At 37.2% G+C, this 20654-nt stretch overlaps 2 protein-coding genes across 2 annotated transcripts; one reads left to right on the top strand and one right to left on the bottom strand.

Moving 5' to 3' along the window:
* The first annotated feature begins 371 nt into the window (after window positions 1-371).
* Window positions 372-2809, top strand: LOC121896788 (E3 ubiquitin-protein ligase TRIM39-like). Its single transcript, XM_042410811.1, has one exon. The coding sequence runs from the start codon at window positions 372-374 to the stop codon at window positions 1962-1964; it is 1593 nt and encodes a 530-aa protein (XP_042266745.1). The 3' UTR covers window positions 1965-2809.
* Window positions 2810-12296: 9487 nt separating this feature from the next.
* On the bottom strand, window positions 12297-18858 carry LOC121896790. Its single transcript, XM_042410812.1, has 6 exons — window positions 18222-18858; window positions 16511-16643; window positions 15068-15285; window positions 13880-14959; window positions 13608-13776; window positions 12297-12937 (listed from the first exon to the last, which is right to left on the bottom strand). Exons 3-6 carry the CDS (start codon window positions 15276-15278, stop codon window positions 12811-12813), a joined length of 1587 nt encoding a protein of 528 aa, XP_042266746.1. The 5' UTR covers window positions 15279-15285; window positions 16511-16643; window positions 18222-18858; the 3' UTR covers window positions 12297-12810.
* Window positions 18859-20654: the final 1796 nt, after the last annotated feature.

Raw genomic sequence — 20654 nt, 5'->3', positions numbered from 1 at the left:
TCTGAATACTTTAATGCAAACAGATAGTAGATGAGAAGTTTTGGTTTGTTTTCATTAAACTTGAATTGGAACTTGACCATCACTGAACTGTGAAGTGACTACAGGCTGCAACAATTTTTCTTTCAAACATTTAAGTGCATTTTTGGCTGTGTGTCTCTCTTTGATTTGTGTTATTATATCACTCCATCTTCACCTCAAAATTCCTCTTAAATTTGGCCCTCAATTGGATGCCATTTAACAATAAATTTTGAGTTTACTCTTCTAATATTCTACTAATCATGGTTCATGGTTTAATTTTATTAAGCTAATAATCAAAAGACATGTAATTACACTGCTGTCTCACACTTTGTATTTGTTCTCAGTCTGCAGATATGTCTGCTGCCAGCTGCTGTCTGCTGACTGAAGATCAGTTTCTTTGCTCCATCTGTCTGGATGTGTTCACTAATCCAGTCACCATACCATGTGGACACAACTTCTGCAAAAACTGCATCACTGAGCACTGGAATAGTAATGTCCAGTGTCAGTGTCCCATCTGTGAAAGGTTTTACAACACAAGACCTGAGCTGCAGGTCAACACTTTCATCTCTGAGGTGGCTGCTCAGTTCAGACAGTCAGCTCAACAGAAAGCCAGCAGCAGCAGCTCAGAGCAACAAGCTGCCAAACCAGTAGAAGTTCCCTGTGACGTCTGCACTGGAACCAAACTGAAGGCCCTGAAGTCCTGCCTGGTGTGTCTGGCCTCCTACTGTGAGACTCACCTGGAGCCTCATCTGACATTGTCAGGCCTGAAGAGACATCAGCTGATCGGCCCTGTGAAGAACCTGGAAGGCAGGATGTGTACAAAGCACAATAAACTGCTGGAGTTGTTCTGTAAAACCGATCAGATGTATGCGTGCACCCTCTGCACCATTTTGGACCACAAGACACATGATGTTGTTCCTCTGAAAGAAGAATATGAAAGTAAGAAGGCAGAGCTGGGGAAGACAAAGGCTGATGTTCAGGAGATGATACAGAAGAGACAACGAAAAATTTGGGAGATCACACAGTCAGTGGAGCTCAGGCAAAGAGATGCAGACAGAGAGATAGTAGATGGTGTTCAGGTCTTCACCGCTTTGAAGGAGTCTGTTGAGAGAAGCCAGGCTGAATTCATCAAGACGATCAAAGAGGAGCAAAGAAAGACAGAGAAACAAGCTGAAGACTTCATCAAAGTTCTGGAACAGGAAATCTCTGAGCTGAAGAAGACAAGATCTGAGGTTGAGCAGCTCTTACACTCTGAAGACCACCTCCAGCTCCTTCAAAGCTTCTCGTCCCTGAACGTTGCTCCACCCACCAAAGACTGGACAGAGGTCAGCGTCCGTCCACCATCATGTGAGGGGACAGTGGTGAGAGTTGTGGCTCAACTGGAGGAGACAATCACTGAACTGTTGAGGAAGCTGTTTGAGGCACAGCTGAAGAAGGTCCATCAGTATGCAGTAGATGTGACACTCGATCCTGATATTGCACATCCCAGACCCACCCAGTCTAATGATAGAGATGATCATCAATTTAGTGACTGTAGATGTGTCTTATCAAAGCAGGGTTTCTCTTCAGGAAGGTTTTACTTCCAGGTTCAGGTTAACAGGTGGTCTAAATGGACTCTAGGAGTGGCTAGAAAGGTGACCCGTATTAACAGAGGAATCACTCTGAGTCCCGGAAATGGATACTGGACTGTATGTTCTAAGTCATCCGGTGAGTACTTCGCTCCTGCTGACCCTCCAGTCCGTCTCTCTCTGAAGTCAAAGCCTGAGAAGGTGGGGGTGTTTGTGGATTTTGATGAGGGTCTGGTCTCCTTTTATGATGTTGATGCTGCAGCTCCTATCTACTCCTTTACTGGATGCTCCTTCACTGAGAAACTTCATCCATACTTCAGTCCCTGTCCGAATGATGGTTTTAGATTCATCAACCATGGAATGTGTGTATTGCAATGAGTAGTGCTGGGCAAGTTACTTGAAAATTGTAATTAATTACTGATTATACATTACTCACTGTACAATCAATTATTCAATCAATTCACTTAAATTATTACTTATTACCCAGTTCACTGAATTTCAAATTGTAATCCCTTACACTACTCATTAAAAGTAATTGTATCACTGTAATGTGTTACAAAGTAATGCATTACTGCCCAACACTCGCAATGAGTAGAAACATAGATTTTAACATAGCTGATTTAAAAATAAAATAAACTACAAAAACACACAAAAAAAGCAAATAAATAATGTAATGTAATCTGCTTCAGTTATTCATCAATAGCGTGTCTTTGTAAGCAGGTCATTTCACAATAATGACCTGCTCACTGTACATTATATCACTTATCACATGGCTATTTACCAAATAAAATCAAAAATCTGACACAAAATATTGATTTAAAAATGATTTTATTGCTTCTGCTAAAAAATAGTCTATTAGATTATGTGGTTGGAACTGTGTGCATAGCAACGTAAATATCTATCTTTCTGTCATTCATCTCTACGTTTCCTTCTTGTCGGGACTTTGCAGTTGACACACTTGGAAACACAATGGTTACTAATGCTATAACTATTAATAATATTACTATTATCACTACTGCTTATCACTTAAGTTAGTGTGTAGCAATGCACAACTAAGTGAGGCGCTCACCAGATCTGCTGCCGTTGCCTGGATTGGAGAACAGGATCTTGCTAAACTTTTCCATTTCTGTAATGGTTGGAGCCCAGTAGCTCTTCAGGCTGCCGTTACATCTGTGCCTAGTCACAGACATTATCTCTAACAGGTTTTTTTGCCGCAAGATGTCGCAAATGAGCTGTAGTTGGTAATTTTACCGGACTTCTCTCTGTGGATTGATATGATTGGACGTAGTCCTTCTCAGTCTATGAACATAACTGTGTCCTTAGCAATGGTCTGTTATTCAGAAATAACAGACCATAGAAAGGTGTAATTGACCAATCAGTATCGAGTATTCAACAAAGCTGTGTAATTAGATTAGATTAGATTAGATTTTTTTTATTTCAAACATGTGAAAATAACAAAACAAAACATATAGGCAGGAAACAAACAACACAAAACAAAACAAAAAAATGAGTGTAAACTATGGCTATGATGTTTAATGTACTTTTACAGTTCTATTTTTATTTATCTCTCCATGGCAATCATTAGAATGTTGTACAGTGCATACTTACTTTTTTCTGCAGATTTTGATCAATGTGTATTGCTCTTTTCTTTATTATATAATGTTTTTCCTTGATACGTTCTATTGCTCCTAACTGATTTGAGCATACTGGCTAATTTAAATATGCTTCCAGAGAGTGAAAACATGCCAACATAATATTATAAGAAATAAGAAACCTTAACTAAAATATTTACATGTATGGCAAATCCAAAACTTTGCTAAAAAAATGTGCTCTTCCCAACTTAGTCAAATATTACTAGATATACAACATTCAGAAAATCTTACATTGGAAAATGAATTATAATATTCCACTTTAGGTCAACAAGAACAGTCCTCTTCATGATTTTCATCACTGTCGGCACCTTTTCTCACCAATATTAGCACAAACATTTTGTTCCTTAACTCCAACTCCAACATCTCATTTATGGGTTGCAAAAGGCTGTTAATGACCAGTCACACTGGGAAGGAATAACCATTTATTTTTCTACAAGTAGATTCACTAGCATTTAATGAAATACATGTATATTGAGTGGTAATTTCCAGTGTATACTTTGTTTTTTCAGATTCCTATCCATTTTTTTTGCACTTTTTTCTGTAAATATTTTCTTTGATGTGTCACATTGCTTCTTTCTGCTACAACACACAAATTTTACCACACTGATTGATATTATCTAATGTAGTCTTCCTTATCTTAAAACCTGCCTTCAAGACTGTTAAATAATCAGAAAACTATGTACTCATAAATAAGAAGTATGTGAACATCCTTAAATGTCTTGCCGAATTCAAACATTTATATGGTCTGATCATTGTGTGTATAAAAAGTGTTATATTAATTATTGAAGACCTGTTTATGAAAAGGAAAAATCTGTGATCTGTGTTTGTCATATGTTTGAAATTTGATATAAACAAAAGCAAATGGACGTTGTCTTTGTGTCTGATTAAATTATTTAGCCTCCACTGGATAGATACTTTGAAAAAACAGTTGATAGTGTTTCTAATGACAACTAAGTCATGTGATTAAAACACACACATTGCTGGTGAACACAGTTGTGTTGAACATTTCTCAGTTATGAAAACCAAAACACCTGCAAAATGCAGGAATTTGGGAAGAGAGATGCAACCAAAATGGAAGACAGACTGACCTAATGTCAAATAATCCACAGTTTATAAGGTTATGTAATGTAATGTAAAGCTTGAGCAGGTGATATAAGCACTAAACCAGAGTTTGTAGGGAATCAGTGACAGCTGATGACGCCCTCTGGTGGAGTTTATTAAAAACTTCAGTCTGAGGCCATATGAGGACATGATCTTCATAAATAACAACCAGTCTGATACTGAAACAAATTATGTGAATGCAGGAGGAGTAAAATAAACTCTAAATGTCTAAATCATGCAGGAACATAAAATAAAATGATAAGTAAACGATAGTTTTCAGGGGACAGCAAGGCGTTTCCCATGATGCCCTGAGGTCTTGCCAGTAGAGCAACTGCGGCATCTGGCAGCTTATGAGAAGATTAATGTGAAGTTGTTTTTGTGCCTTAAACTGCACAAATCGCAGAGGTGATGAATGGAAAATGTTCATTATTATAATAAGGAAACCCTCCCACTTTAAAACACTTGTTTTAATGATAGTTCACTCTGTTACTGTGTGTCAGACTCTGTGATCAATTCTTTGGTGATCAGTTTGTCGTGTTTGGAATTTAGTGTGTGACTCATTGATGACTGGGCAAACTGATGGCTTTGAATGGGAAATACATCATGTTGTGGAGCAAATAATGGAGCAACTGGGCAACACAATATCTGAATACTTTAATGCAAACAGATAGTAGATGAGAAGTTTTGGTTTGTTTTCATTAAACTTGAAATGGAACTTGACCATCACTGAACTGTGAAGTGACTACAGGCTGCAACAGTTTTTCTTTCAAACAGAAAGCACTGGAATAGTAATGTGCAGTGTGACTGTCCAAACTGTAAAAAGGTTTTCTATAGAAGACCTGAGCTGCAGGTCAACACTTTCAACTCTGAGATGGCTGCTCAGTTTAGACAGTCAGCTCAACAGGAAGCCAGCAGCAGCAGCTCAGAGCAACAAGCTGCCAAACCAGGAGAAGTTCCCTGTAACGTCTGCACTGCACTGTAAAAAAAAAAGTTATTTAACAGAAATTTACTGTATTATTTAACAGGTTTTTTTTGTTGTTGTGAATTATTTTTATTAAAAATATTCACCATAAAATAAAGGCTGTAATCTTTAAATTAATATAATGGAATATTATAGTTTTAATAACAGGATTTTTCAATTACTTAATGGTCTTGAATGTTACGTTACATTGAATTCTATGTAAAAATACAAATAATACACATCCTATTACTGAATGTAAAATTAAGGCAACTTTCTGTTTTTTTACTTTAAATTTAATGTAAAAAAAAAAGTTAAAAAAAGTTAAAAAAAAAAAAAAGTAAAAAAAAAACACTTACCGTCAAACATCAAGAACAAAACAGTGTAACAGTTCGACTAATATAATTTCCAAAAAATAATATAATTATGATGGTTTTATTTTTTTTTTAAACAACCATAGTTGCCCTAGCCAGTGTTTGAGAATTATATATATAAAAATGTTTGCGGTCGTGTTTCCAGACTTTACAAACTTGCCAGGGTTGTAAAATACTGACTTGCAGTATTATAAAGTGCTATGCAGTGTTTTGGCATCTGAATAGTCTCAAAACGCATGGATCTATCCCTCGAACTGGACTTCTTGTATCATATTTCATCATCTCACTGCTACCTGAAGCAATATGCCAACACTAATACAGACCATTTCTGGTCTGAACAGGGTTCAGACAGATATTCAGTCTGGTAATAGCTCAGTACATAAAAAGCACTCAGTCTACATATTCTTGAATAATTCAATACATATATACAAATATACTGCTCCTGATGCAGAGAAAATCAAATTTAAAACATACCTCTGATTGCTGTACAAGGGGCAATGTCACTGTCAGTTTGATCCTGCGGGAACAGATTTATCAAAAAATATGAAATAATTTGTGTTACAGTCATAATTGCTAATTATTCCAGTTAACAAGGACTTCACAATGAAATGCTTAAGTGATTTTTTAAATACAAAATGTAAATATTTATCTGACTTACCAATACAATAGCTGCTTTCTGGTGAGTGAGTGATTTAGTCCTAGATGTGCACAAAACACATGAATATGAACTTTTGATTAGTTTACAAAATAACAGTCAAGTAAAAACTTCAAATGTAATATGAGCAGGGTTTGAGGTGGAGCTACAATGTTAAATTGATAAAGTTGATCAATAGAAAATTAATCAGCGATAATATCTTAATTTTATATAATTGTTTAACAAGAAAAAATGCCACAAATGTGTTGGTCCCTGCTTCTCAAATATGCGGATTTGCTGCTTTTCTTTATGTTACAACAGTGTGAATTGAATATTTCGGGGTTTGGGACTGTTGGTCGGACGAAACAAGACATTTGAAGAAGTTCCCTTGGGCTTCTGCAAATGACACTAAAATTGGTGTATTTTCTTGCTTTGGCAGTTTATAGACAACACAATTAATTGATAAGTCAAGAAATAATCGTTGGAATAATTCAAGCAATACCAACAGTATTTCATACTGAGATTTCTTTGAAGCTCAAGGAACCTCAGCACACATGTTTCACTTGAGCCTACGAGGAAAGATAAATGACAATGCATATATAAATGACAACTTAAAATATATGAAGGACTTAGCATACAAACATACAGCATGTTCAATAGTAACACAGTTCAGTATTCACTGGTTGAGTCAAGCTATTTATATCTAAAACCGAACTATTTAGCTTAATTTTTCCTAGTTAAAAAAAGAGTTTTGACTATGTCAGTATCAAATATATCAAATCTTAAGATCAGAGGAGGAAAGTAGTTCTAGGATTGTTTTATCTGAATAGTTTTTAGAGGCTGTGAAAAAGTGGGTGAGACCTCCATTTTGTCTCCATTAAACTTTGTATTTCCTGCCATAAGTGTCATTTGTTTGTTTAGCCAGTCACATTGCTGTCATTTATGGTTCAATCAAGACAGAAAAGTATTGAAGAGATTTACAGAGATCTTCAAAAGAGAGAGTGTGATCTTCCAGAAAACAGTCTACTGCTTTGCTCATCTTAGCGTTCAGGAGTTTCTGGCTGCAGTCTACATGTACCGTTACATGGACAGGAAGACAAAGGTAATGGAGGACTTCCTGGGAAAAGAACACAGTTACTCATCTCTGGATGACTTCCTGAAGAGGGCCATGGAGAAATCTCTCAGAAGTGAAAATGGCCATCTGGACCTGTTTGTGCGCTTCCTTCATGGCCTCTCTCTGGAGTCCAACCAGAGTCTCTTAGGAGGCCTGCTGGGTCAGACAGAGAACAGTTCAGAAATCATCCAGAGAGCCATCAACAACCTGAAGGAGATGAACAGTGAGGATAACTCTCCTGACAGAAGCATCAACATCTTCTACTGTCTGATGGAGATGAACGACCGCTCAGTACATCAGGAGATCCAAGAGTTCCTGAAGTCAGAGAACAGATCAAAGAAGAAACTCTCTGTGATTCACTGCTCAGCTCTGGCCTACATGCTGCAGATGTCAGAGGAGGTTCTGGATGAGTTGGACCTGGAGAAGTACAACACATCACGGGAGGGACAACGGAGACAAATCCCAGCTGTGAGGAACTGCAGAAAGGCTCAGTAAGTCCAGATGTGATTATCAACATTATAAAGCTGCCATCAGTATTACAGTAAAGATTCACACATGCACACTATCAAAGTGTTAAACATGTGTTACACCTGCTTGTTGCCAAAGTTATACATGAGTAGTGCTTCATTACAAGGAGTACCTGCAAGCACATTCACATGTGTCACGATATCCTCATCACAAGGAAAACATATTTCTATTCACATTAATGTTTTTATTCTCATAGTGATGAGGATATCTTGACACATTGATTATGTCACCGGTCATTTTGATATAAACATCCTTCATTTCCATCCTGTGGGTATTTGTCTGAGGAAGACTAGTCGGTTGATAAGTTACCAGTAAATTTAAATGCAGCTATGATTCCAGTGTGTGAGTTCTTCTTGTATCACAGTTGAATAGATTTTGTATCCAGCACCTATCCCACTGAGGGTTTGTGGATGTGAATACAACAACTCTGACTTATAGTGCTTCACTTCAAATGTTTTTCAGATGTTACAAATGCTATGAGAGCAAGAAAAATTTATTATTGTTGGTGTGTTTATACCTCACATTAGTAAACACAGTTATTCTGTTTATTTATAATGATTTTACAGTTTATTTTTCACCTTCTAGTTTTCTTCCTTTGGGTTTAATACAAATCCAGCAAAATATCTTCAGGTTTCAAGTTTTTGTTGAAAATGTTTAAAGAGTCATTATTTCATCACAACAGACAACAGTATTTTCCAGTGGACAGAACCTGCTGTACCTTTCTATAATGTGTCTGTTTATTTTATATACAGACACATACATGTAATATCTGTGATCTGCTGCAGCTACCAGCTTGTATGAAGCCTGAGAGGCGAAACCCAGGGCATAAAAGTCTGAAAAGCTCTTCCTGCTGATAACACTTAATTGCTATAAGTGCACGCTGATAATTGAAGAGACTCAGTTTGAAGCTGCTCAGGTTTAATGAGCAAGACAATTTCATTTGAACTTTGTGGAGACGCTCTGATACGATCAGCAGCTGATCGGACTGATCTGATATTACATCACTATCAACAGATTTTTAATTTCATATTCCTTCTCCTAATTTAACCTGTGTCATGGATGATATAATCAAGGAGGGAAGGTGAGTCTGCTGTCTGTCAGCAGAAAACACATTTTAAATAAATATCAGTTTCTAAAAGGTTGAAAATCCCTGTGGACCCAAACACAGGAGACTGCAGGCAACAGGAACTTAAAGTATAAATCTGGTCTGAGTGCAGGCAGAACAAAACTGAACAGAACAAAGGATCCAACAAGACTGAACTGAAAACCAGGACTTAAATAAAACTAAACTGAAGAGGGGATGAGGTGCAGGTGGAGCAGGAGAACAGGAAAGAAGCTGATTGGCTGGTGAAGACACAGGGAGCAGGGCAGGACTAACGAGGCTGATGCAGGGCAGGTGTGGAGGGAAAGTGAGGAGGGAAAAGCAGGCTGGGGAGGAGTACATGAACACAGGAAGGAAACACAGAGCAAACAGAAAAATAAAAACACAAAAAACACAATGAGACAGATGATGTTCCTATAAAATAAAATGCAGTAGTCTCTCAGATTACATTTTCCTTATTACAATTCCTTAAACTAAACACATGCTCCTATATAACAGCAGTGAGAAAGGTGAAACTGTCTCCTGATAGTTTGTGTGTAGGGAGATGTGCGGGAAGCTCAGGTGAGGGGAATGAGGTGATTGCAGTGATAGCAGGGCAGATGGGAGTGGCATAGTGCATCTAATGTTGAACACAAACTATATACAGACATCACTACTGTGGTGAAATAAGATGCTCATAAAAACTGGCAACTCATCGTATGAATGAGTAAAATTACATGAGCAAAAGGACTGGATAACAGAAGTGTAACACATAAATGACGATGGATAAATACAAACTAACAGAGTGATGTCTAGATGAAGGGTAACTAAGCCAGCACTAAACAAGCTGCTCCATAACCAGCACTGTACATGACTAGATAGTCACATAAAGCAGTGAGGAAGAAAGTTGGTGTGAGTGAGACGTGAACTTAGTAGAGCCAGACTCACTCAGAGCTGAGAGGAAGATACATAGAGCCAGACTGTGACAAGGTAGAAAGTAAACATTGATGTGAGATATATTTACATATTTTCTTTAAAACATATAACCTACAAGTTTAAATTATTCCTACAAATTACGAGACATTCTCATCATAACATGAATTATTAAATAATGAATTTACAAACAGAATATCAATGAATGCAGATGCAAATAACAAATATATTTTAGAAAAAGTTGCTGCCAGTAGAAATGTGTATTCAGTGTCTGAGCAGTTACAAACTGTTTGATGGATCTGTTCACAATATAACATGCAGATGTTTGTCAAACAGTTTATTTCAGGAGAAACATGCAGAGATATTTCACATTGTCTTTTGTCATGTTGGAGGACATCACTACATCACTGTGCTGGCAGTGGTAACTGTGCGCTATTCATTTTTTAGACAGTACATCATATTTAACTCCAGCATATTAAAAGACACTGAAGAGCTGTTAACACCTGTAGACTGACAGCTGACGTCACTTCAGATGACGCCTGCAAGGAAAGGACGTCCAAAAACATGTTTCCATGATTCTTCTTCCCTCACATATTTTCCTGCATCTCTCCCTTGTATCTTAGGTGAGAGGGACTAAGACACAAGGATACGACTCAAGTGAGCAAAGCAAGGAGACATTTAAGACAAATAAGAGGCAATCACTGTGGACTTTATGGAAGGACAAACTTGGCGATGTCAACTTAGTTGATGTTAAAAGAAATAGATTGATCATTGTTGGATGTGTTTCACAGACACAGCTGAAGAGGTTGTTGGAAATATGAGTTAGATGGTTAGCAGGTGTCATGTTTCCCACTTCATAGAAGAGTTCCAGTAAGTTGTTGACAGTCATTGAATGATCAGGATGAGTGACGGAGAAAGGTTTGAAACAAGACCAGGGGCCAGATTTAGTCATGAACCTAGAGTTTTATGCATCTGGCCCCTGGTGTGTTGCATTTTGAATCAGAAATCCTGCCTGACAAAGTATTCTGAGATCATATCAGTTACCCAGTAAGGCTGTTTGTTCCCAAACCCATTCAGTGCAGACGTTGTTGGAAATTTGGACACAGCTGGCTTGTGTGTAGACATGATTTGGGGATATGTTGTCAATGTGGAGATGAGACGTGCAGCAGCAGAAACTGTGAAAACGAACCCCAGTGTAATCAGTGTGGGGGGAGACATGAGGCAAGCAGACTGTCCAAAGAGAAAGAAAGAGATGGAAGTCATGAGGATCAGGTCCAAGAGAAGGGTTTAAGAGGTGAAGTCATTACGTCTTTATTGAAGTAGCAGCATGTTGTCATTAATATTAATGAGAGCTCTTTTTCACTGTATTTGACAGTTTTTAACCTGCATCCTGTTGGGTTCAGCTGTTTGGAGTTTGCATTTTATAAACTTCAACATTCTATCAATCAATCAATCAATCAAACTTTATTTATATAGCACCTTTCAAACAAATAAAATGCAATTCAAAGTGCTGCACAAGCAACTGACAAAACGTAGGATGTTAAAAATGGACTTAGAGAAAGGTTAATTGAATAAGAAAACATTAAAAATGTGTAGTTAAGATAATAAAATAAAAATAATAAAAGATAATACAAGCAATAAAAATGACAAAAAAGTTGTCAAATACTGCACATCATAAATAGATTAGTAAAATAGTAAAATGTTAATTAAAAATGAAATAAAATAAAATAATCCATAATGATCAACATTAAAATGTTGATAAAACAAAATAGAATAAAATAAATAATGATGATAAATAAAATAAGTATAAATAATAAAACCATAAAATAATAAAACACTACATAAAAGCCACACTGTAAAAAAAAAACTGTTGTTTTTACAGGAAAACGCTGGCAGCTGTGGTTACCAGAGAATTCCTGTAAAAAATACAGCAGCACAGTAGACAACTTTACAGACGAAATATGTAAATTGATTTACAGTGAATGAAATCACGGCTGAATCACATTAAAAAACTGTTAAGTCTACAATTTTTTTTTGTTAATTTCACATAACGGTGTTGTATATAAATAGACCATTTCCTGTATTTTTTACATGTAATAACTGCTAATTGTGCATCAATAAATGATAAAATTAACAGGGAAATATCAAACAAAAACTAATTTAAACCGGTAGAACAACAGTAAAACTCTGCATTTTAAATGGAATGGTTCTGTATATTATATATAAAATCTCTTCAAAATATGCTGTGTTTTTATGTTTTAATAATCAAGTTATAATGTAAAATTTACGTATAAACCTGCAAAAATACATCTTGAGAAAAGACGAGAGAAAAATATCACTTTTGGGAAATTTATTTAACAGCAATAATAGTTGTAAACAACTGGATGCATTTTTTTCAACAGATACAACATGCAAAGAAGCTACATATAATGGTTCTTGAACTATGACTGAATCCAAGTTGAGATACTCCAGAAGATTAGCCTCTTTAAATCTGGACATTTTTAACAAACTTTAACAAACAAAGTTTAAGTGTCAGGCACACAACAACAACCCAATTCAATCAAAATTTTGTTTACATTCTGAATGTTCCACAGTATGGCATAAAACTTATCTATCTCCATGGAGACAATCACGTGATGCCAACAGGCCAAGTTACAGGTCAGATCTGTGGAGAGGCGTACCCCCTCAAAATAAGAATGCACGTTTGTTAAGGTATTTTTGCAAAATAACAAAAATTACGTTGTGCCTTAATTACCATAATACACATTGTGGATTGAACAAAGCGAAAAGTAACAGTACCTCTTCTCAAACAAACAGTCAGAGTGCACAGAAGGAGTCCATATTTAGGCTTAACGCCACTCGTGATCGGAGAGGTCCTGGATCAGGGTGAGGACTCGAGGGTTCAGATTGAGACGACGCTTCGAGTTTTTATTCTCCACCTTAGTTCCTTTTTCTGGGTTTATCGAGAAAAAACACCTGTAGAATAAAAGCATATTAAGCATTTTAATTGATCAGTTAAAAAAAAAAACTTCATGTGTTCTTAACTTATTTACTTCGTGGATGTTTTTAAAGCCAAAACGTGGCTTGTTCCCATGAACTGCTATAAAAATAGTATATTTTGATATTTTTTTCTACTTTAAACATGTCACTCTTTTAGAGTCTGAAATATACATATCAAATATTAATTATATTTTTAGCTTTTTAACCCTTTCAATGCCAGTATGTTTACATAACTCTACATAATGCTGTTTTTATACAAAAAAAACTAAATAATTTCCATTAAATGCATTTAGTGAGTACACATACACAACATTATCCGACATCAATAGCACACACACTTTTCTTCCAGAAAACAATAAAAAGTGTGAAACTTTGCGGCATGCTTTGAATGGGTAAAAGTGGTGCCACCTGATGGACAAATATAAAAACTACAAATTGAAAGCCTGTGGTCCAAACCGAAATCTTAACATAAAGGAATGCATTAGTTTTTGTCAAGATAAACGTGGGATCAAAAATAGTGGTTTTAATGGGTTTCAATGGGGCAGTTTTTGGCCCTAGGAACTATTAAGGCAGTTTTTGTGTAGCTTAGCCATTTTAGGCTTAATTAAAGTACAGGTCTGAGAAATGCCATGCCATGTTTACTCACCTTTGAAGAAACTCCAGAGTTGAAGCCAGCTCAGATGGATAATGGATGTTGAAACAGAAGTAGCTCCCGAACATGAGGCACAATGCAGAAATGAAGGAGGAGATGTTTGTGTTGATGAGGTTCCGATCCAGACTCAGCATGTACCTTGTTGAGGAATAGCAGGACTGTCCTATGAACAAATTATTTAACAGGTTATATTAATAAGCGCTGCACTCACATGACAGATTCTATAAACAGTGCAATTAAAAAAAAGAGATATGAAACAGACTTACCACAGACAATAACAGCAGGTGTCAGAGGCACTTGCTCCAGTTGGACCTCTTCTGCCAGACAGGTATCTTCTACATGGAAGAACATGGACTCCTCCTTCTCATCAAAGTAGCTGAGCAGAAGCAGGACCATCTCTTTCACATCATCTGAGCAGCCACTCTGCTGTCCCCGCATCCTCTGAAGCCTTGCATAAGTCTGAAGGAACTTATTACTCTTGGTGACATAAACTGTGGTCATGTAGTTGAGAAGCCTTTTTCCCTTCAAATCCAAATTTCGCGTGAATGTCTCTTTGAGGTCAATCCCAGTGAGTTCCTTGAAGTGGACCGACATGCCAAGTTCGTCAAACCAAAATGGCCACTCCTCTCGAAGGCTTTTGATACTTTTTCCCTGGTTGACATGTTGACGCTGTGTGTAAAAAGTGGACTTCATTAGACATTTTACCTCCTCTGGATTGGCATCAGATTGTTGGAACATCTCCTTGAGTTTTTCCTTCTTTTGGTGCTGGCTCTCTTGAGTTTCTTCACGGGGCAGAAATTTCACATTCCATTTAATGCATCCGTAAGTGTCCTGCATTGCTGCTCTCTCTTCTAATGGGATCTCATCTGTGTGGTCTGAGTCATCAGCCTGATGTTTTCTTTTTCTTATTTTGGGTGTTGAAGTGCGCCTCACATTTTCGATTCTGTTTTGCAGCTGTTTTACAAGGGAATGGTAGCCTGTTCCAACAATATCGCCCTCTATTACATCTTGCAGAGAATTGGGATATTTTGCCACCATTTGCTTTGCAACATCAGTTGAATGCTTTTTACCTACATGGGGGCATTTTTCCATCATCTCAGTCACAACAATCCGGACCATTTGCCTCCTCAGTTTTGGGCCTGGCCTTTTTCCCCTCTCCAAAGAATCCATCACTTCCTCAGGAAATTTACTCCATGGAATTTCAAAGTTGTCTTCCCACTGTGTGTCAAGTCCTAGGCTGCTGGAGGAGGTTGACGATGAACTTTGGGGTGAAACAGAGAGCGATGACAGCAGTTGGGTAGGTGAGGCTTCCACAGATGATAGTGAGCTGTTCTCGGGAGTTTGGTCTTTAAATGACAAAAAAATAAGATTATGATTCACATTGTACAATATTACACAATGTCCATGTCTGCTTTTGCTGTTGAATAGCTGTGTGTTGTGGTGTTTTTACTTACATTTCTGTTTCCAAACAGAAAGAAGCTTTCTGGCTTGTACAGGTCTTAATACTGTCATCAAATCAGCCTCCGTTACGAAGCGTAGATCATCATACGTCTCGACTCCAATGGACTGCAAGTGCTCTTCCAGGATGTTTTTGTTTACTACTTGAAGTTCTGGTAGGGCTTCCATGATGGCGACATCTAGGAAGGTTCGCCCTGAGTCACTCATATTTACACTGAAGAAGAAATGCAGAACAGAAAAAATATACAGTACATACACTTAACAGAACAGGGACATGCATCAGGTAACACTTATATTAATGTCAAACTAACAGTCCAATTAACAGCTTTAATTGGACTTTATTTTGCCACAATACTGTGTTTTAGTGGAATGACTTGGAATCCATTAAGAATATATGATACCAAAGGATAGAAATCAGGCAGGTCATTAATGTTGATACATTGTAACCCAAGACTGTCCTTTGTCACAGAATACAGATGGTATTCTGAGAGGAAGATGCCTTTGTGGATATCCATCAAAACATACACAGATGTGTCATTTTGAATCAAGATGAGTAGAAGTTCACCAAACTCCATATACTCATCATTTCTGTACACAAGAAACTGTCCTTTTTTATATGCAGTGCCCTTGTACTGAATATCTGTGGCAACTGTGGTATTGCTTTCTGAAAAGGCTAACTCCCTGACTGCATGTTTAATAGCGTCACTGTAGAGGTTGGGATAAAACGCACAGCTGTCCTTCACTTGCAGTAGTTTACTGCATTCTTGCCCAGCTAAAAGATATGCCTGATACATCTGATGACGCTCTGACAATGTTTGACAAATATTTTTGAAGTTTTTCAAGTGTCTGGCACATCTTTTAAAATAACTGTGTTTACTTTCAAACCTAAGCGTCCATAATCTCCTCAATGGACCAAATTTCAACGACAGTGCTGAATAATGGCGCAAATAGTGGTGCTTGGGTTTGAGTTGAATTTCAGGAAACATCATCTTTCTCAACTCCAAATATTCTTGGATCAAAATGTCAAGATATGCTATCTGGGACAAGGAAATGTTCTGAGCACAAATAAGATCCACAATGTCTTTTAGCTGGAGAGCTAACTGCCATACTTCATCCTCATGATTTTGCACTTTGTCACCAATCAAAACTGGTAGCAATCTCAGAAGGTTCCAGTTTTGAATGGCTTGCCCTGATAACTTGGCTCCGTCAGGTTTGACAGCACATGGCTTTGTGAGTGCTTCAGATCCTTTGTACTTAAACTGTTTGATGCGCCTGTTTAAGAGTGAGTATGTGAACCATTTTTTCATTTTTATAATGTTCTTCAAGTACAGTGCTAGATCATATGACAAGACTCCTTCAAAGAGGTCATGACCTAAACAAGGCGGGAGACCAGGTTGGGATACGTGAAAAGACTCAAGGGTATTAAAGATAGAGTTTACCTTTATTCCTCTGACGTCTTGGATGTTTTCAGCCTGGAGATCAGCAACAGCTGTGTCATACGTCTCTGGGGTGCGTGGAGGACCACAGGCATTTGGATCAGCCTCAAACTCACTTCTCGTGATGTCACAGTACCTGCAAAAATATTGAGAGCGGCTGAAGTTCTCTGTAAACCCACCTATGCAATGAGAACCAAGGTTATCCCCAGCAATGCAGTAGAGACCCCCTTTTACTGTTTTTCCATCTACATTTATTCCATCTGTCTCCAAGGATTTCAGATCTGCCAACAACTCTGAGAAAACTTTGGCTATTCCAAAACGCTTTAAGTCATTCTCAACACACAACAAGACTAAAAACATATTATCAGTATTTGAACGCAAATGAATGGGTAAATTTGCTAATGAAAGATAAACTGCAAGAACTTTGTGTGTCTTTTTAGCAGAACCCAGGGGATTCACAATTTCAAATGAATCTTGATACAAAATCAGTTTGAGGCTTTCAGGGTTTTCATTAAAGAACTGGTGACATTTGAAAATTTTTCCATCATATAAATCCGTAAAAACCTCTACATCAGGATCTCCAAACTGTTGTGGCTGTGCATTCCTCCATAACTGGGAGTGCAAAAAGCTCTTCAGAGTTTCTGCCACTGGTATGTAGTACGCAAATTTTTGTGTCATGTTTTCATCCATTCCCAATAGCACTTTTTGGGGTTCCGTGTACTTAAACATTTTTGTGAATGTCTGATTTCTGGTGTATGTTGTTCTTAATTGTCCCTGATGACAGGCAGAGAACAAATCTGACTCTTTAATGCAGTCACATATTTTAGTGACTGCTTCATCTGATAGGCTCATATCATTTTTTAATAAAGAACTTACTTTAGTTATTGTGTAGGCTTGACCTAACTCGTGCACATTTTGCATCTCCTCAACAATAGTCTGTATAGTAGAGGCAGGAATAAGCAGCTGTCCTTGCAGTTTAAGGTAAAAGAGACACATGTTTCTGAGATAAGACTGACTATCATTCTCTGGCATATCACTGGCTGCACTAGCTGTTGGCATGGCTTCATGTGTGCTTTCTGAATCATCTGTACTGGCAATGACATTTGGGGGCTGAAGGCGAGTTTCCTTGTACATGTCATCAATACCATCAGGGGAGCATGCTTTATGCTTCCTACACATGTGAGAAGTAAATGATGACTTTTTTGTAAACACATGCTTACAACCACTTACTGGACATGACACAGACCTGCCCTCTCCAAAATGATCATTTAAGTGAGACACTAGCTCTTTCACCGTGTGTAAATTGCGGGCACATAATGAAACTGCGCATTTTAAATCCGCAACAACAGCTTTAGGAGCAGCTTGCGGTGCAGGTGCATTGTGCACACGATAAAAATGGCCCTTGAAAGCTGAGTAAGTGGTAAATGTTTGACTACAGTTGGCGCCAGCACATTTGAAAAGACAATGAGGCTCATTCCTATGTACTCTGCAATGCAGTACATAGCCTCTTAATGTAACAAATTTGCTTTTACAAAAGACGCAGGTGATCATTTTTAGGATTTCAAATGTTTGCCTGTGCTTTTCAGCTGAATTAAGTTATCACACATTGAGCTAACGTTACTGGTCTTAAATATGGACTGGTGCTAGCTAGCTAGCTTTCAGCACACATTTTCGTCTGGTCTCGAAAAAAGAGTAGCCTAAATATGAAGCTTACCTTCCAATTGAACAGCCACAGACCCTCCAAAAAACTTGTAGATTTGTCCTAAAATCTTTTAAAATGAAGTGGTCCGAAGATTTCTGCTCCGTTCTCTGCTCTGCAGACTGCACACTGGCTCCTTAGTGACGCTAACGGCTAATGGTTCGCGCTTCTCCCGCCCTCACGTCATTATCCAATCAGAGACGAACTTCAGCTGCGCACTTTTAAATTTCAAAATTAGGAGGACTCAGTGCACAATGAGAGAGTAAAAGTACAAGTGGTTAGAGGTGGCACTGTTAGGTTGTTTAGCCTGTGAAAATGATAATGATAAAGACTAAAAGAAACATAAAGCATACAAGGATTAGGACTGAACAGTGTTACTTTGCATATATCAATAATTTGAATGTCTTATACACACACTCTACAATATGCTACAAATAGCCTAAATTATAAATGCAATGTTATTAAAATTGTATATTTTTTATATTTAAATAGATAGGTAACCTCTCAGGTTCACAATAAAACTTTTTTGTGAAAACATTTTAAATAGGCCTACGTCAATTTGCATCATTTTATCAATCATGTTAAAATTACAGCATAAACTTGTAAAGTGACTTACATATATTTGTATTTTTTAAAACAACTGACTAAAACTATAGTTTTTACAATATTTGCATGTGAAATTAACTAAATTGTTTTGTTATGAGTATTACAGTATTTCTCTGTTTTTGTTACCAATATTTGTAGTTTTAACAAATAAATTTGATTGTAATCACATATTGTTGTTGTAAATATAACAAAAACATTCTGTTTAATAGTTTCCAAAAATTCACTGTACTTTAAACAAAAAATATATGTTTTTGAGTTTACAATACTTTTCTGTAGGGATTTTACATAGTTTTTATGTAAATTTCACAGTCATTTTTTACAGTGCAGAATAAACAGATGGTTTTTAGTTTATGTTCAAAAATATGTATATTTTCAGCTGCTCTCAGATCCTCTGAAGGCTGTTCCAGCAGCTTCTAAACCTTCTTCAGATCTGAACAGATTATGAAACTTTGAATAATTTAAAAAAGGAACTTTGTTTTCTAAAGTGACGTCATTTGTTCTTCATCAGATTGGGGGACTGCAGTTTGTCAGAGATCAGCTGTGATTCTCTGGCCTCAGCTCTGAAGTCCAACCCCTCATCCCATCTGAGAGAGCTGGATCTGTAGGGAAACAACCTGATGAGTTCAGATGTGAAGCTGCTGTCTGATCTTCAGGAGAGTCCGGACTGGAGACTCTGAGGTCAGTAGAAGGTTGGAGTCAGTCCGTGCTGGTTTCAGCAGTATTGTATTAAACACAGTTAGTATCAAGCAAAGATCCAGTATTTCCTGGTGAACCTTCAACCTTCTCAGTGGCTGCTTTCCTCAGTGAAGCTGTGAGAGGAGAATGGTGACAGGCTTCAGGATTGGACAGAAAGACAGAGAGAGAGAGAACAGTCAGCCAATCAGATCAGCCAGAAGCTTGTTGTGATCATGTGTTGGAGTTGATGTGAAGACGACTGTTGTTGTTGTGTTGATGTCTGCAGGAAATAAAGCTGGATTACAACTGACAGCCTTACAAGATGTATAGAGACAGTGGTCCTCATCATCAAACTGTCCTACCATCAAATCTGATCTGAAAGTGTTTGTTCTCTCATTTCAACACTAAAGAATTGATCAGTTCATCTTTGTCAGAGCTCTAAGATCAGTCTGACTGCATCCCAAAAATCATTGGCTCTGATTTCACACAAGCATCATTACGTTTAGTAACCATGTGGTCTTTATACAGACCAGAACCTCTGCTGAAGTCCAGGAATCACAGCAGGTGTTTAGCTGAGAGCTCTGACTGATTGTCATGTGATGATTTAACAGCAGGAAAGATCTTCAAATCCCACAGAGACTCTGTAGCTTTCAACTTTTCTAACCGTTCACATGTATCAACAGTAAATCCATCAGTAAACTGATGAGTGATACCCACTGATTTGCACATTTGTTACGAGTATTATGTGTTTCTATGTTTAACAGATTTTTACAGTTTGTCTTTTATTCTTTTCCTCAGTATCACTTAGTATCTCATCATATTCAAATTTTTGTTGTCTAAGATTATTAAGATCTCTTGATAATGTTTTGAAGACTGGCATAATTCAGGAATTCCTTTTCAAATTTCTTTATTGTAACAATTCATTAAAGGAAGCCATCATATCATCCTTCATTATGTCTTTTATATCTTCAATTTCTGCTTGTTTTAAATCTCCCACATTAATGTTTTGTCAGTTACTTTGTATGTGGGAGTTTGAGGTGTTCTTAACAATAATGTAAGATTAATAATTAATCATTGAACTGATGTAAAGGAGGTTTGATATTCAAGGAGACATTGATGTAACTGTACACAGAAAAGAGAAAACATCACACAGAAATCAGTTTATAT

The sequence above is a fragment of the Thunnus maccoyii genome, chromosome 5 (assembly GCF_910596095.1).
Source record: "Thunnus maccoyii chromosome 5, fThuMac1.1, whole genome shotgun sequence".
Classification (NCBI taxonomy): domain Eukaryota; kingdom Metazoa; phylum Chordata; class Actinopteri; order Scombriformes; family Scombridae; genus Thunnus; species Thunnus maccoyii.
The sequence above is the reverse complement of the archived record's forward strand: the minus strand, read 5'-3'. Positions and strand labels throughout refer to the sequence as shown.